This window comes from Phytophthora infestans, genomic scaffold, assembly GCF_000142945.1.
Source record: "Phytophthora infestans T30-4 supercont1.7 genomic scaffold, whole genome shotgun sequence".
Taxonomy (NCBI): Eukaryota; Oomycota; class Peronosporomycetes; order Peronosporales; family Peronosporaceae; genus Phytophthora; species Phytophthora infestans.
The window spans coordinates 3,951,157-3,967,676 of NW_003303752.1; the positions used below are offsets into that span (position 1 = coordinate 3,951,157).

Below are 16,520 nucleotides of genomic sequence, written 5' to 3' on the forward strand. Positions count from 1 at the left end.
CCATCAGTACCTGTAGCCACTGCAGCTTCTCCTGTGGTACCTGCAGCCACTCCGCTGGTACCTGAAGCCACTGGAGGTGTTCCTGTGGTACTCGTAGCCACTCCAGTTGTATTTGACGTCACGGTATTAATACTCCCTGGCACAGCATCTGTAGTTGTAGTCTCAGTATCCATAGAGTCGCACAGGTGTGTGTGTGTTTGCGGCACGTCATCAGAATAGTCACATTCAGGACTTTGTTCGAGAATTTTGGGAAAAACAGGATCCAATTCTTGATCGGATGCTGCGGTGCCGCTTGCATCGACAGCAGAAGGTAGGTCGTACGAAGAAATCGATAACTGAGAAAGTGGGTCAATCCATTGACCTTCACGACCCACGAACGGTGCAACCCCGTCCTTGATGATCTCCTCAAACTTGTCCAACGCTGCCAGCATCTCATTGAAGACTGCTGTACCATTACGGCTCAGAATGTCAGCGATCTGAGTACCGCGTCGACAAGCCGTACTGAATTTGGTGGTGCCATTGAGAACCTTGTGTTTGTTTGACACCATCATCGACTCACGGATTTGGAAGGACTTGCGTGCGATCTGATCTTGGGGGGCGTCTTCCTCTTCAGCAGGTTGATTCAGCTTACACGACAATCTCCATCGCTGGGCAATGTGCCGAATCGGAATTACATTCTTACCATTGCTCAGTCTCCAGTACATGACGTGACGACAAGGAAGAAGCGTGGTAAGCATGAAAACGCAAGAGCAGCGATATACCTATCATTCGTACCAATACAAAGACAATTAGTCAATAATTAAGATAAATATTGCTAGCATCAACTATAAAACTTACCGACGTATCGACATGATAGGCTTTATTGTCGCTGCCGCACGATACGGTGAACATGTTGGGCGTCACTTCGGTGACCTCGTAGTGGGTAGCTCGGTCCTTTGCAATCCAGTACTGTTGCTCAATCTGACGGTAGGCGTGTTGGCTCACCTCCTGTGAAAGTCGCTCCAGCTCTTTATCCGCGCCCTGATATCGCATGTAACCCACCGCTGTCATATTTTTACTGTATTCCATCTCTGCAACAGCCTGCAGAAATATCAGTGTATCCACACATTCGTCAAGAGGCATCTCAGGTTTCAGGATTTCCTTAAGATGCCCCCACGATGCCTCCAAGCTATCGCATAACACACAAACGTTAGCGTCAAATTAAATGCAGAAGCCTTAACTCCAAAAATTCTTACCGGTTATTTGTGTGATTTCCAAGATGCGGTACGTCTGAACGGGCGTAGAGAGCCCAACGCTCCTTCTGTTGGTCCCAATTCTTCATAAAATAACGGAGAAACGGGTGCTTTGGGTCTGGGATCGCGTCCGTAGAGCGTAACTGAACGTTATCCAAGAGGAAATACAGGTACTTGAGATACCTTGTGTAATCTTCACTTGTGGTTGCTGTTCTCATCATATCCACTGCGTCTTCTACTTGATCCATGTCGAAGCTGCTTGGCCCTCCGTACTCACTCTTTGACATCTCCGACCGGATGTATTTCTTGAGATGGAAGTGACAGAGAATCACTTTAACGTTTGGAAAGTGCGCCTCCAAAAGACTCAGCTCACCCATATCTTTGTCGATCACGATGACACGAATCTTCTCCCACGACGGATTTGAAAACTTGAAAGATTCGATCGCATCGGTAAGACACTCCGCACTCTCATTTTCCATAAGGCTGTGCTGCACATACTGACCCTAGGCACGCAAACGGTAACATTAGTACCTTTCGGTACCTACAGGTACATCTGAGGGTAACTCTTGTACATTACGTGTCTATAGTCACCAACAGGTACCGCTAGACACGTAGACTTACATGGCCGTACACATCATGTATCATGAACGAGAATAGCTTGTACCTCGAGTCGTTCGTGTTGTGCGTCGCGTCGATCAACAGCACCTCCGGAAAAGCCTTGAACCAGCGACGCATCTGGCGCGTCTGCAGCGTGATTGTCTGCGCCAAAGATTCGTCATCAACAAACACAGAAGCTCGGTTACCCCGCCGTCCACAAAATTCCCGCATTAGAGATTCAAGTCGCTGCTCTACGGTTCTGGAACCGCACCGCTTCTCTCTCATTCTGGCAACCATGTTGTGGACGTCACGGAGCGTCACGCTCTGACCTATAAACGGATTCATCAGAAATAGAAGCTAAAGCAAGACGAAAGTCATGTATACGTACCCGTCTTCTCGCGCAGAAACTGCATGATCCGCTTGGGTTTCGAACCCGACGTCCACGAACGCAAGTAGCATTGGATCCTCGACACGCCGCATTGACGAATGGTTCTCGTACACAGCTCGGTCGACGCGATGATTATGGCTGATGCTGTAGCCAGTAACGCGCACCATGAATTTCTGCTTATCTCTGCTCCACGTCACAGCAGCCTTGATATCCGCCTTGCACTCAGTCGATTTGCCGAAGTAGCTCTTTCGTTGACCAGTACTGCGACTTTTTCGACGCCATCCGTGCGTGCAGATAAGCTTCATCCAATAGGTTTTGAATTCATCTGGGATAAGCGAGGGCGGTGAATCGGACGTCTCTCCCGATGTGTTGTCAGCAATAGCTCTGATCTCCGTGCTACGACGGGCCACCGACGTCGAACTACGGAGTCGAAAGAGCTGGTGTGTCCTCTCCTGATACTCGCCCATGTAGCTGTTGAATGCGTCCCAGTTTTCATGCCATTCCTGGTCGATTGGTGAGGCCTCCCACACGCTGGCGGATGGCACGTGCGCCTCTGGTTCGCTTTCACTCATAGACCGTCTCCTGTGCGGTTACAATATCTCTTAGCAACAATAACAACCAACACAAGCGCAATAACTTAACGTACACAAATAGCGACCCAAGGTCGACTTGAGGCCTAGACGCGCGAAAATCCAAATGAGCGGCTCCAAATGAGCGGCTCTGAACGTTTTGCGGAGGGACCTAAAGGGGGGGTGTCTGATTTCAGATTTTCGAAACTTTGAAATATCTGGTAATATATCAAGGTAATTTACCGATTGGGTACCGTAAAAGTCCTTTTAGGTGCGATCTCACTCAGTGCTCTAAAAAAAAAAAGGCATACTACCTCCGCTCGGAAAAAGATAACCATTTGTTTTTTTTTGCGCAGCGCTCCGCCTCGTTCATTTGAGCGTTTATTAATTTGTGAGAGGCTGGCTATGACTGAGAGCTGACAGTGAGAAACTAAGCAAGGCACAGGCGTTCATGCTCCGCCGTGCAACTACAGATACAAAAACGGATCTAAGACGGCAACTACATCGCCACATTCTGAAGGGGCGCTCAGTGGGGCTTCTGGAACTTCAGCGGTAGGCGGTGGGGGCTGCTCGCTGCAAGAAACAGCATGTACGCGTTAGCATTGGCGAGTGAGATAGCGTCACAAGGCAGTGACGTAGGGAGAGTGCCAGCTCGTACTTGCTTGTCCTTGTGCCGGAGGCGCGCCAACTTGTGCGTGGGTCTGTCTGAGCGCACGCCGTATGTAGCCTTCCTTGATCAGCTGCTGAACCAAATAGGAGCTCATGTTGGACGCGCGCTGAAGCAGATGCTGGTTTTCGCGCTCATTGACAGGAACTGCAGCGATTCTCTCGCACAGCTCAGCTCGATCCACCTTCTTCCTACCACATGCGCTCTTCCTTGACTTGACCACGGCTGCTACTCGATCTCCCATCGAATTGATTCCACGCCTCCAAATTCGTTCGACAACTTGGCGGCCCACACGGAAGTACGTTGCAACCCGAACGAATTCTCCATGTTTGACCACTTCTCCCACGCTGCGAAGCAGTAAGGTCTCCCAGACGGCCTGGCGCTCACTGTCTGTGATCTCCCCCAGGTGCCAGCTTACAAAATGAAAGCTGGGAGCAGTCTGGTCGGGAAAGCGCGGGAGATTCGAAATCCAAAAAAAGATCGGCATAGAGAGGGTATTTTGTTGGGTAGGCTGTAATATAATATGAAATGGTTATCTTTTTCAGAGCGGAGGAAGTATGGGTACGCACGAATCGTTCAATGAGAAAATACCACCACATTTTTGTGTGACACAAGAAATAAAACAGGAGATAGCTGGTTTACCAAAGTATAGACGGCTGAAGAGCAGTGTACTTCCAGCGCGAGTTTTTCTAATAGTAGCTGAACTAATTGTGTTGCTGTCAGCCACCGCGGTAAGAACAGTGTCCAAATTTGAATGTGAATATTTGACCAAACCAAGAAAGGTGCAGTGTTTGATTATTTTCTATCCTCTTTCTGTCTAGATACGCCTGATCTCGACAATCGTACGGTCCGGAACGAAATGGGCACACTTGCCATCGGTTGCGCTCTCAATCTTGTCGTTGAACAAGGGGAGAATGGTGATATGCGCGAAGGTCCCGCCGGACTCGCCCTTACAAAGCTGGCCGGGGTTAATGCAGATGGAATCTTTCACGCGCTGTAGTTTGTTAAAACCAAAATAAAAGTAAATTTAAGAAGTGTCCAAGCGCAAATGCCTTGGTTAGCAAGACGTACCCCACAAAAGCGGTTGAGAATTGAAGGAAGCAGCAGGATGTCAGGCGTCTGCTCGAATTGGAACTGTTTCCTATACCGCAGGTCGATGGGTGCCTCACTGCTCGCAGGTGGGGGAAACATAGGGTAAAAGCTATCAAAATGAGCAGAGGATACCAGTCATGTTAAGGATCTCGAAAGAAATGTTTCAAAATTATGCGCATGCAGATGACGAACCTTCGTTGATCAACAACTTGTTCACATAGGCGGAGTAGTCGGTGCTGGTCGCGAATTTGGGCTCTGTATTTAATAGGAAGCGGTGAGGAAGTGTCATTTGTCAGCCCAAATATAAAAGCGAGATGTGTAAGCAAGCTAACCTGTAAAGCTCGTTTGAGCTCAGTTGTACAACGACGTCCAAAGCTGATGTTCCAAACACAACTCCGTTGATTGAGAACGTGCTGGGGTTGGACATGAAGTGGACGCGCTAGATACAACAAATAAAGTTAGATCCAGCAAGAAGTACGACTTTCATAAAGAGAAGCAATTGACAAACCTTTGCATACTCAGCAACCTCGAATGCTTCACATGCTTTCTTTTTGTTCAGCGGTGGCTGGGGGTACACGTATTCGTGGTTGGCATCTCTCAGCGACGGAACAATCACAATCTGAATCCGCTCGTCTTGTGACAGAACGTTGTTCAGCAGTGTCATCACTAATTCAGTGCATTGACAGCGGTTAGCAGAAGAGAATGTCCGTCCACTTATCTTGATAATAAATTACCTTTGAACAGGAAGATCTCTTCGAAACTTAGCATCATGCCGTCGTACTTGACCAGTCCATCTTGGAACATTGAGTGCATCGAATCAATGAACGGACCCACCTGTAAAATACGCCTAAAAATATTAGAAAAATGGCACTTCCACAGTATTGACAGCAAAAGTTCCCTCCTTACCAGAATGAGCACGTCTGGCTTCTGATCAATTGCAATCTGTAGCAAATCGTTCAGTGGCAGGTAGTCCACGTTGCTGGTGGTCGTGAAAGGACCGCACGCAGTGAGGACACGAACAGGCTTCCCGTGCTCACTCTGGAATTCTCTGATCCGTGCTGGGGAGGACGTCGCAGGTGGTGCGGGAATCGGCTACAAACCAGCAATAAATACACGTTGAGATATTGTCCAATACTAAAGGATAAATAGCAGATCTTACCTCAAGGAACCTCTTCACTGCTAGTGGCGAGCGGGTATCCGGGAAGACACCTTCCAGGGCAACAATCTGCACATCATGTGCACCACGTTAGCAAGCCAATCCAATGCATTTTTTGACAGCAACACTGTCGTACGAACCTTGCCCGGAAAGATCTGGAAATTGGGAACTGCACTCAAGTCGAGAAGCACACGCTGACCACCGCAAGTCTTTCTGGATCCTTCAATTTGAGCGACGCTGGGGTTCAGCTTACCCTCGGCTGCTTCGCACACGATACGTCCCACCACTGTCACTTGTGCAGGTGAGGGGTCTCCAACTGGCTTGAGTGCTTCCAACTTGAACGTCTCCTTCACCAGCTCCTCGTACTCGACAAGCTGTTCATCCAACGCAATGGCTCGCTGGAACAACGGCGTGTACATGTACGAGGAGTTCGGAGCGAGGTTTCGGGATGGAAATGGAGCCTTCACGTCGACTGGCTTCCCCGTGTTAGCTCCAGTTCCTTCGATCTGCTTCCTCAAGTGAGCGTTGAAGTCGGCTACCGATTTGCCGGCGTCTGTGCGCTTTTCGTAGCTGCTACCGGGTGGAGACTGCATGGAAGAGGGCGAGAACATGCCTTCCTTGCGCTGCACCTTGTTGCTACCTGCAGGGCTGGAGAAGGAGCGCGCATGTTTGCCCTCTGGTGACTTCACGCTGTACAGCGACTCGAGTTTGTCTTGGCTCTCCGCCTCGCGCTTCACTACAGGTGTTTTGGAATGACGCCTCTTCTGCGAGGCAGTAGCAGGTGTTGTTGTCTGGGCTTTGGCATTCTGTTGCTGCTTGAGGTGCGAGCGGAAGGCCACGAGGCCATCGGAGTTTGCCGCGCCAGAAAGCTGCTGGTTCATGGAGTAGGCGTCCCATTGCGCCGCCATATCGTCCGAACTCATATCAAACTCCGTACAGATGGACACACACGTGCTGGCGGCATCTTCTTCCAGGTCTAAGTTGCAGGCCGCGAAGGCCGCGCGGATGGCAGCGACGTCGACGCTCATGATACAGATCAAAAAAGTGTGTTAGTGGCGACTGCGAGGTAGGTGTAAGAAACGGCGCCAAACGTTGTGATTGGATGATAAGAAGAATAGCTAGAAATGGATTGGCTAAAATAAATGGTTCTTTTCGTAAATGGCTCACTTGACACGGATGATGAAGCGCGAGTTGCGACTTGTGACCTGGAATGTCAATGGATTGCGTGCGGTGCTGCAGCGCCTGGAGCAAAATTTGCTACAGTTCTTGGAGAGCCTTGAGGCCGACATTATTTGTCTGCAAGAAACGAAGCTGACGCGCTCGGAGCTTGACGAGGAGCTGGTGCGTCCTCCAGGTGAGCCAGAATACTTTTGTCATTTTCATCGGAGGCGTGGTGAAACCAATATGTCAGTATTACGCCAGGATTCGACGCTTTCTACTCATTCTGTCGGCATCGTGGAGGCTACTCGGGTGTAGTGACGTTTGTCAAGGGTGACCTGCCAACTGTAGCAGCCGAGGAAGGACTCACGGGGCACTGGCAGACAAAGGACAACGTAGGGCACGTCGGATCGCTGCATGACGAGGTAAGCTATATTAGAACAGTTTATATCTTGGAATGATATCTTCTAATTACACAAAATTGTGCTGGTTTTTACGGGGGTTTTCAGCTTCCGTCAAAGATACTCAATGATTTAGAAGCTGAAGGACGCTGTATTATCACCGACCATCAAACTTTCGTGCTACTTAACACTTATTGTCCAGCTCTTGCGTCCGCGGATCGTTTGGAGTATAAACTTCAGTTCCACGGGCTGCTAGAAGACCGTGTCAATGCTCTGCGGGCAGCGAACAAGCGCGTTATTGTTGTGGTTCGTGCTGTTGCTTACTGGACTGCTTGAAAATACGGTATCAACTGATGCGCTTCCACAGGGAGATATCAACATTGCGCATCGAGAAATTGACCATTGCGACCCGCATGCACATCGAGATGACGGTAGTTCTTTTGGCGATCATCCATGCAGAAAGTGGATGGATTCGTTTGTTGGGGTGTCAGGAGAGAAATATCTGCCAAACCCCCACAGCGACGATATCGTCGATGGAGAACCTGCAGTTAAAATGATCGATACGTACCGTCACTTTCACCCCGATCAAACTAAAGCTTACACGGTAGGTAGCCACTTAAGTTCTGAGTCAAAGACACAGGAAATTTTACACTAACAGTCTCTCTTCGTTTAAAACCAGTGCTGGAATACTCAAACTGGGGCGCGTCAAACAAATTATGGAACCCGAATCGACTACATTTTAGCAGACCCCACATTCATCGAATGTGTATCCTCATGCAGGTAAGTAATGAGATGACTAAATGCATACTGGTATCTCACAAATTTGTACTGGTGCTGCGTGCGTAGTATCGATGCAGAGCGTCTTGGGTCTGATCATTGTCCAGTGCTGATGTCGTGCACTGTGGAACTAGAAACAAGTTCGAGTACTAACACTGGCATTACTGCAGCATTGTGCGCCAGAAATTTCGCGGAGTTCTCAGGGACACAGCAGAGTATCAAGTCATTTTTCGCACGAAGTCACGCTGAAAATCACTTGGAACAGAGTTTGTCTCCTTCTTTACGCTCGAAGAAACGTGGTCAGCAGTCAATTACGTCGTTCTTCAATCATACAGACACTAGGAAACGAAAGCTCTCAACATTTCGCGAAAAATCCTGGGATGAAGAGTCGTCAACGTACCGAATGGATTCTGGGGCTGTACGAATTGTGAAGACAACTGAAAACCGGAAATCGGCGGAAGAAGGGAAACTAGAATGGGCACAAGTCTTAAATGGTCGGCCTCCCCCAACGCCATTATGTCATTGCGGTCAGCCGACAGTGCTCCGATCAGTTATAAAGACCAACGAGAATTGGGGTCGCAAATTTTACGTCTGCACTAAACCAGCGGTGAGCTTCAGCTGACTAATGATCATATGTATCGACGCTAAAGTGTGTGTTCATATAATAGGGCGAGAAGGGAAATCCTGATGCGAGATGCGATTTCTTCAAGTGGGTCGATAAAAAAGGCACCAAGAAGCCGAAGGCTCAATAACGCAAGTGTCACATTCGTTTCTTGTGCAAAGAGGCTTCCATCCTACATGTAACAGAAGCATCCACATTGAATTGGAAATTGGCAATCTCGCAGTATACTCTTCTTTTGTACTTTGTGCTATAACCCAAAACGTGTTACTCTTTTTTTTTCTCATCGTTCCTTTCAGCTCGGCTTAAAAGGCGAAAAGACCCAAGTTAGGCGGCGTATCTAAATCGCAAACATGGCCGACTCGAACCAGGTGTGCGCGAGCGCCTCAGCGGCTGTTAGTCGCTTAGTTGGGTCGCGCTGCAGCAGACGTTGCACCAAGTCCTTGGCATCAGCACTGATCGTCTTCCACACACGATCTGAAAAGTCTGCGTCTTCTTCAATGCAAGCGTGCGGAGGGTAGAACGGCTGATATCCGGTCAGCATCTCGAAAATAATAATACCCACCGACCACATATCCACCGGCTTGCCGTACGACTGCTGTTGTAGTAACTCGGGAGCAATGTATCCCGAAGTGCCCGTAACTCCGGTAAATGGGACCTTGTGGACGTCACCTGTCAGCTTGAAGAAGCGAACATCCGGCACCTTCACAGACAGTCCGAAGTCGCACAGCTCGACGTTGTAGTCATTAACCTTGACGTCAGCATGAGGATCCAGAGTCGACTTAGGAGGAGAATTGCGGCGCATGACAGGGGAGTTTTCGCCGTTCTCAAGACTCGCCGTCTTGGCATCGCTCAGTAAAATGTTGTCAGGTTTCAAGTCGCAGTGCAGTACTCCCATATCATGGAGGAATAGTACAGCACGGACAATTTGCTGCGACAGTTTTCCTGCAAGTGCCTCGGGCAGCATGCGCTTTCTCTGCATCAACGCCTTCAGGTTGCCTTTCGTAGCCTTAGCCATGACCAGGTACAGGAAGTCTGGGGTTTCGTAAACCTCATACAGACGTACAATGTGCTTGTGACGCAACCGAAGATGGATCTCAATCTCGCGACTCACAGCATTCTTGGCAGCCTCGTCGCGCAGGAAACGCTTGTGAATCTGCTTAATCGCGACTTCCTTTCCATTGACACGACGAATGGCAGGCTTGACGACAGCGTACGAGCCATCACCCAGCTGGTCTTCGCCAACCAGTTCATACTGCTCCGTGACAGCCTTCTCGTGAATGAAATACGGCTTCGGGTGGTTGTATTCGTCCTCACTATCGCTTTCATCGTGGTCATTCTTAAGCGCCTGCGAGTCGCGACGTCCAGTGCGGTGAATCGCCATGATGCGAAGTTCATCCCCGTCGTTTAAGCGTCTAGCTACAAACGGATTCGCAGGGATACGCGGTGCCGCCTGGGTGTATTCGTTGTTGATATCTTCGTCCGAGTCTCCTTCGCTTAGTGAGCGTTGAAGTTTTAGTTTAATAGGTGTCCTGATCTTGTTCTTGTCCTTGTCATTCGGGCGCTCGTGCAATGATAAACGGAACCCCACCTTTCTGAAAATGCCCTTACCCGTCGAGATGAAACCGTCGGTTAACTCGGAGCAACCAGCAGACTTGCCCAGCTCTGCGCGCTCATAGCTAGGAGTAATGAACGATTTCACCGGAGATAAACTTTCGCTTTCCGTGGACGATGTTCCAGGCGACTTCCTCGCCTTCTTGTAGGGGGTGCGCCGTGGTGGTAAAGCTCCAACCGGTGGAGGAACGTCATACTTGTCTGTAACCGATAGGATGTTCAGCGGCAGAGAACGCGGTGCATGTTGCTCCAACGCAGCGAGGTCCTCGTCCACGTCACTGTCCGTCGACTCATCGTGGTATTCGACGTTGCCATCCTTCTTATTGTGGGGTGAGCCGGTCTTGTTGCCATTGAAGAATGGGTCAGCGTCACCGTCGCTAAAGCGACGTGGACGCGATAGGAGGTCTACGTTAGGGATACATCTAGAGTCACTGTACATGCGATTCATCTGTGAGGCTTGCTGGAGCGACGCGAAGTCTTCGTTGTCCGTAATGTCCATAGCCACAAAGGATCGCAATGACTCCGTGTCGGAGTAGATGCCGTCGGCCGTCATGACGCGGCGGCAGGCCGCCAGCTTGTGCAGCGGGTCGTAGTAGCCCGGCAACGAGTGGAAAATTCCCGTAAGAGGGTGGTGGCGAAACTTCTTACGCTCCTCGAGCTCCGCCATGTCGACGATGTCGCTCGAGAAGTAGACGGCGCCACGGTTGCCAGCGCTATAGTCGCAAAGGAAGCGTGATACAGCAAGTCAGCACTTTTGACAGAATAAAACAAGATAGAGAAGGAGACAAACTGTTGCATGCAAGCAAGACGCACCTCGGCGCGTGATGAAACGTGCCCACGAAGGGATTGTACGAAGGCAGCTTGGCGAACACGTTACGCGGTACGACTACGCCTCCGTCGCCCGTCATCTTTCCTTCGTCGATAGCTGTCGTACTTGCGCTCTCTTTGCCGATCCGGCTGGTGTGGAAGTGAGGGGGCTTTGTTGCAGATTTGGCTCGCAGTGGCTTCTTCGGCTAATGCAGCTTTGTGTGTGTCTTCTCCGTTATGGACTCGAGGACGGTGCGACTCGACAACTGCTAGGTATTATACCACACAGAGAAAAGCGAGCAAATAGAGCCGGCGATTTTCACTTGAATTTCGTAAGTTGGGCATTCAGCCGAAAAATCGATGAAGCGCGACAAAAATGACCTTTTTTAAATAGAGTACCGATTTTTAAAAAAAAAAGTCCGTTTATTTTTACGAGCGCCCAATTCCACTGAAATATCGCCAGCAACGTTTTACTCACACCGCCAGTTCCAGGCGGCTGGAAACCAGGCTTGTTTAGCCAGCATCCTGCTTTGTAATGTAACCGCCAATTTAGCAGTTATTAAATAATATACGCCAGAATTTCGACGCATAGGGCGGTGCTTCAATGTCGTTCATTGCAGTTCGAAACTCAAATCGAATAGCCCTTCATCAATCGAGCCATCAGCAACCTCAACGAGAGTTGTTTTCTTCAGCACTTGTCTTGCAAAATGTAAGAAAACGATTTTTTACACACTCACATGTACCAGCAAGAAACCCTTACAAACCATGGATATTTATTGTAAAATCATTATTATATTTGTATCCTCTCTCCCACGTCCTGGGCGCTTGTTACTGCCCATTGAGATAGTGGTCAAACTCCTACATGTACAGTGCATGTATTATTAATAATACTCCTCCTGTAATTCACGCCGCATCAAATTGCCCAAAAAAAGGAATTAGATCCAATTACGACTCGACGAGGCCTATGACGAGTCCGCGGTGTAGCCACCTTGTCCTGTCACTTCAACCACTTGCACTGCGCTTTTCCGAGGCCGACTGGAGCCGTCGCAGCTTGAACTCACCACGTAGTTCAATGGCGCCTGTCGAGCGCCGACAGGCCGATCCGTCCGTCACATGAATCTTTCGCCGCTGACATATCGCTTGGTGATCGCCACGACCTAACGCTTTACAGCACAACAAGGTGTTGTTGAACTGCCCGCTCGCTTCGTGCAAGCAGTCCGCGTAACGTCAGCCAGGCAGCATCGATGAGCGAGGGCGCCGCTAACAGCCGCCGGCCATTAGCTAGAAAAGAAATAGCGAGCGGTGGCAATTATAAAAGCGTGCGAGTCAACTTCATCGCCTGGTGTGTCGACGACTCTGATTTATTGCGTGCCTGCTGGACTTACACGCTTGGGCCAAGCGGCTTGGCATGCAGCCACTTCGTTTCGTCAGCCTGGCACCGTAAGCAACTCCCCAACTTGAGGCTCAAGCGGCCTTGTCCCTAAAGGGCTAAATACATTAGTACTGCGCACATCGCAATCGAAAAACCCACTCGTGTCTGGTTCTTTTTGCAATATTGGATCGCACAATGAGCACGACGATAGCCACGGCAGCGACGACCGTTAGCCACGAGTCTGAACGCGAAATCGGCGGATGGCGCTTCTCCTGCCACACAGCGCCAGCGATGAGCTCAGCGCTGCGCGAGGAGCTGACTGCAGAACTTGGTCTACGCCCCGCGATTCCCCTTCCCGAGGTCGTCTTCGCTGACAGCACCCTCAGCATTGATCACCCCCCAAGCGGTTTGAAGATCCACTTTGACGCCAAGGAGGCTCTTCAAACGTGGATGCAGGACCACAAACAAGTAGCGTAAGTGGTTTGTCTGGCGAGTTGCGAAGGCAAGGTGATAGTGACTCGGTTTCTCTATATCCGCAGCGGTAAATGGGAACCATCGTCGTTTGACTTCACATACAGGTGAGGAGAAACACAAACAGAAGGAACAAATTTTGTGCTGACGATGTACTCGGGGGTTATGGTCGGCAAAGTACAACCTATAATGGAACCGTCTCACAGAAGGTTGGTGGGCGCGGGGTGCCTACTACAAGCATCACGTATCGAAACAACTTGTTTACATGTTAATGTAGGGGTGTTCGCCAAAGATTAATCAAACGACGGATACACTGCCTCTGGACAAATTGCAGCAGCAAGTAGCCATTCTGTTCTACGAACGTGTGCTGCTTTTCGAAGGTACTAGTACTCGACGCAAGGTCCTCCTTTTTCACAGTAATAGCGATAACGCGTGACATGTCCAGATGACATTCGAGACTTGGGCGAAATTTACGTCGAAGTTCGAGTGGTAAGGAGTGCTGTGTAGGTACCAATTAATTTCGTTTAACTGAGATTGTTTTGCATCCTACAGCGAGTGATGGAGTTCGGATTCTTGCTCTTGTGCAGATACTACTGCCGCATCGACGAGAAGGTAAACTTTGAGACAAAGAGAGGGTATTCGGGGCTTACCTATTGCGACGTTTGACAAACCAGCAAACTCTCAAGCTGCAGGACACACGCTATTACCACGAGTTCGGCGATGATTTCGTGTGGAGAGACCATGAGACCCGTGAATCCACGATTGGTGACATCAAGCAGGTAGGCAATAGCGCTGTTTGTACTGGCTGTAGTTGCTTCTGGAACGCGTTAACTTCTGCTTACATCCAGGTGCTGAGGTCGAGATTTCAAGGTGAAGAGGACGCGCCCTTCGATCTATCAGGCGACGTAGTGCACGGAATTTTGGAGCCGATTTCCACGACTACTGAGAAAATTCACATTGTTGCCTCCAGCTAGGCATGATAACTCAGCAGGTGTACGCAATCAAACTGGGCCTGGCCAATAAAATGGCCCCAGCAAAGGTGTCGGGCTTATGTTCTTTGATGCAGTGAACAGCAATAATTTCTGTCATTCCTTGGACTTATCAGTTGTTGATCTGCAGGTGGCTGGGCACTGTCAGTTATGAGCTCTAACGACGATGTTTACCACCACCCTGTCCTAGCTTTCTCTCATGGACCCGGTCCGCTATGGCTGCTTAAACACGGCGTGGAAAACCGCACTAGCAAACCAGCTCGTAATGTCTCGTCCATCTTTAAAAAGCTCTACCCGGGCGAACAGCACAAACCGAAGCGGATTCTCTTGGTGTCGGCGCACTGGGAGACGTACCGAATCGGCTTTGAGATCTCCAATTCGCCTGCTCCAGGAATGCTGTTCGACTACGAAGGGTTTTCCCCGGACGCGTATAAGGTGGTGTACTCCGCTAAAGGCGACCCTGACTTTGCCAACGAGGTGGCCACGCTCCTGTCGCGAAGGAAGGTCAAGCTGACTCAGGTGCTGCGTGCGTTCGACCACGCAGCGTTCGTGCCTTTGACGCTGCTTCGGCGCCAAGCAGATATTCCGGTGGTGACACTATCGATTAACTGGAAGCTGAATGCTCGCGCACATTTCGAGCTGGGTCGAGCATTGGCACCACTGAGGGATCAGGACACACTCATTATCTGCTCTGGCCAGGCGACCCATGGCCTGCGCGGAGAGGGAGACAACGTACCGCAGTCTGGGCTCGACTTCCAGGCGTGGCTGGATTCGGTACTCACTAAGAGCGAAGAGGGGCAAGAGGATTTCACGTACGCGCAACGACAAGAGAAGCTGCTAGCATGGGAATCCGCACCCGGTGCCCTTGAAGCACACCCGAGAGCGGACCACTTCATGCCATTTCTCGTCGCTGCAGGAGCCGGCATGGAGAAAAAGGTTCCGCAGGCAACGAAGCTATATGGCGGCTGGGGGGCTGATAACCACCTATCGTACGCGACCTACGCGTACGGCACGTCGCCTCCAGCACAATAACATCCCAATCCCCAAGCTTTGCACTCTTAAATTTAGTAAACTGGAGAAAGAATGGGTATTAAGATGCAGCTGTTTCGGTAATTCACCTTCGCCTTAGGATAACCCGCTCGATCCGATAAAATCAGATTCTGTAACCCACTCATATCCACCAGAAAGAACCAAAGGGTGGAAGGCACTATCAAATTTGAAGCGGTGTAGCTTGATAATGGTGATGCCTCGAGCCTTGTTGGTGCTGTGCGCGGCGGTGGTTCTTTTGTCGGACTTTCCGGGTGTCAGTGTCAGCGCGGGATTGATGTCGCCGCTGCGGCAGCTGGGGGAGGAGGTAGTGAAAGTGCACATCAAGGCGCACCAAAAGGAGGAAGCTTCGCAGCCCAAGCACCACGACGCCACCCCGTCGAAAAAGCACGCGCACAAACACCATGCGAAGGAAGGAGAGGAGAAAACAACGGAAAGCGGCGAAACTGTGCGTAGCTATGACCATGGTACCGTCCGAATCGAGTCGAAGGGCGCTATGGCTGGGAAGAAGCTCACGAAGAGTCATCAGAAGAAAGCGCCCGCCAAGAAGGAGCAAACGGACGAGACTGTGGTCGAGTACAGTCATGGAACCGTCAAAATCTCGGGCACGGAGACGACAGATGGCGAGACGACGGACAAGACCAAGAAGGATGTCACGCCAGACGAGAAGGAGGTCACTAGCACGGCTAACAAGGTCAATGAGCTCGTGACAAAGCTCAGCAGCACTGACTCAACCGAACACAAGTCGTTCATTGAAGCGTACGGTCCTGTGGTTGTCATCTGCGGAATCATTGGCGGTCTGGCGGCAATCGTCGGCGTCGTTGGCCTTGTGATGGGCCAACCGCAGTCGAACGACGATAACTTGGATTCGGTCTTGAGTGCTTCAGACCTGGATGTTGATGTTGAAGCCAATGCCACATCGTCTGGAGTGCAGAATCCTACCGATGAAGATCTTCTGGGCGATTCAAACTCAAAACCCGTCGACGATGAGGAAGAAGAGGAAGGCACCTTTGCCAACGGCACAGCTCACGTGTCCGTGTAAGGCAAAACTTACGAGTCACTCGCCCACTAGCGCAGGGGTGCATGTGTTTGTGATAGTTTCTTTTTAGCTTTCAGCCTGCGGTTTCTTTATGATATTTGTGGGTCTGCGTAGCAGAACCAGTTAAGTCTTATCGTTGACAGTGTTTGGCGTTTGTTCTCCGTCGATCGCAACCCGAAATAAAAGAAAGCAAGGACCAGCTGCAACGGGCAGCATCGCTTCCGCTTTTCTTCCGCTGAGCAGTAGGTGTCCCTTTCTTTTTTAAGTCTCATTCGTAGTACGAAATGGAACAGCGCCTGGGGCTCAATAAGTCTCCAGCATTTTGAGGAAGAGAGGCCTGTGAGGTTATCTAACAAAAATAATGATGATTTGTTACAAAGTTGGCTTCAAGTTGTCCCTTACAAAAATAGAGTCAAGACAACGTCTAGCACCCTCCCATACTCGGTACTAGTTATGCAAGGAAGGGCGACGCTGGCTCCGAAAAACGTCACGTCGTACTCTCTTCCGCTACCTCGTGTGTGTCCA

At 50.1% G+C, this 16,520-nt stretch overlaps 5 protein-coding genes across 5 annotated transcripts; 3 read left to right on the forward strand and 2 right to left on the reverse strand.

Moving 5' to 3' along the window:
* Window positions 1-4,223: 4,223 nt before the first annotated feature.
* Window positions 4,224-6,729, reverse strand: PITG_05585 (DNA polymerase subunit alpha B, putative; the record flags this gene model as incomplete). Its single annotated transcript, XM_002999165.1, has 9 exons — window positions 4,224-4,447; window positions 4,525-4,654; window positions 4,738-4,800; window positions 4,878-4,984; window positions 5,054-5,211; window positions 5,280-5,379; window positions 5,452-5,637; window positions 5,705-5,770; window positions 5,842-6,729. The coding sequence occupies 9 exons, from the start codon at window positions 6,727-6,729 to the stop codon at window positions 4,271-4,273; spliced, it is 1,875 nt and encodes a 624-aa protein (XP_002999211.1).
* A 151-nt stretch (window positions 6,730-6,880) lies between these two features.
* On the forward strand, window positions 6,881-8,789 carry PITG_05586 (DNA-(apurinic or apyrimidinic site) lyase, putative; the record flags this gene model as incomplete). The annotated part of the gene is made up of 8 exons (XM_002999166.1): window positions 6,881-7,055; window positions 7,124-7,284; window positions 7,369-7,566; window positions 7,628-7,864; window positions 7,940-8,040; window positions 8,107-8,259; window positions 8,305-8,644; window positions 8,706-8,789. The coding sequence occupies 8 exons, from the start codon at window positions 6,881-6,883 to the stop codon at window positions 8,787-8,789; spliced, it is 1,449 nt and encodes a 482-aa protein (XP_002999212.1).
* A 207-nt stretch (window positions 8,790-8,996) lies between these two features.
* PITG_05587 (protein kinase, putative) lies at window positions 8,997-11,283 on the reverse strand (the record flags this gene model as incomplete). Its single annotated transcript, XM_002999167.1, has 2 exons — window positions 8,997-10,983; window positions 11,084-11,283. 2 exons carry the CDS (start codon window positions 11,176-11,178, stop codon window positions 8,997-8,999), a joined length of 2,082 nt encoding a protein of 693 aa, XP_002999213.1.
* A 2,776-nt stretch (window positions 11,284-14,059) lies between these two features.
* Window positions 14,060-14,941, forward strand: PITG_05588 (uncharacterized protein; the record flags this gene model as incomplete). The annotated part of the gene is made up of 1 exon (XM_002999168.1): window positions 14,060-14,941. The coding sequence occupies one exon, from the start codon at window positions 14,060-14,062 to the stop codon at window positions 14,939-14,941; it is 882 nt and encodes a 293-aa protein (XP_002999214.1).
* A 138-nt stretch (window positions 14,942-15,079) lies between these two features.
* Window positions 15,080-16,192, forward strand: PITG_05589 (uncharacterized protein; the record flags this gene model as incomplete). Its single annotated transcript, XM_002999169.1, has 1 exon — window positions 15,080-16,192. The coding sequence occupies one exon, from the start codon at window positions 15,234-15,236 to the stop codon at window positions 15,996-15,998; it is 765 nt and encodes a 254-aa protein (XP_002999215.1).
* Window positions 16,193-16,520: the final 328 nt, after the last annotated feature.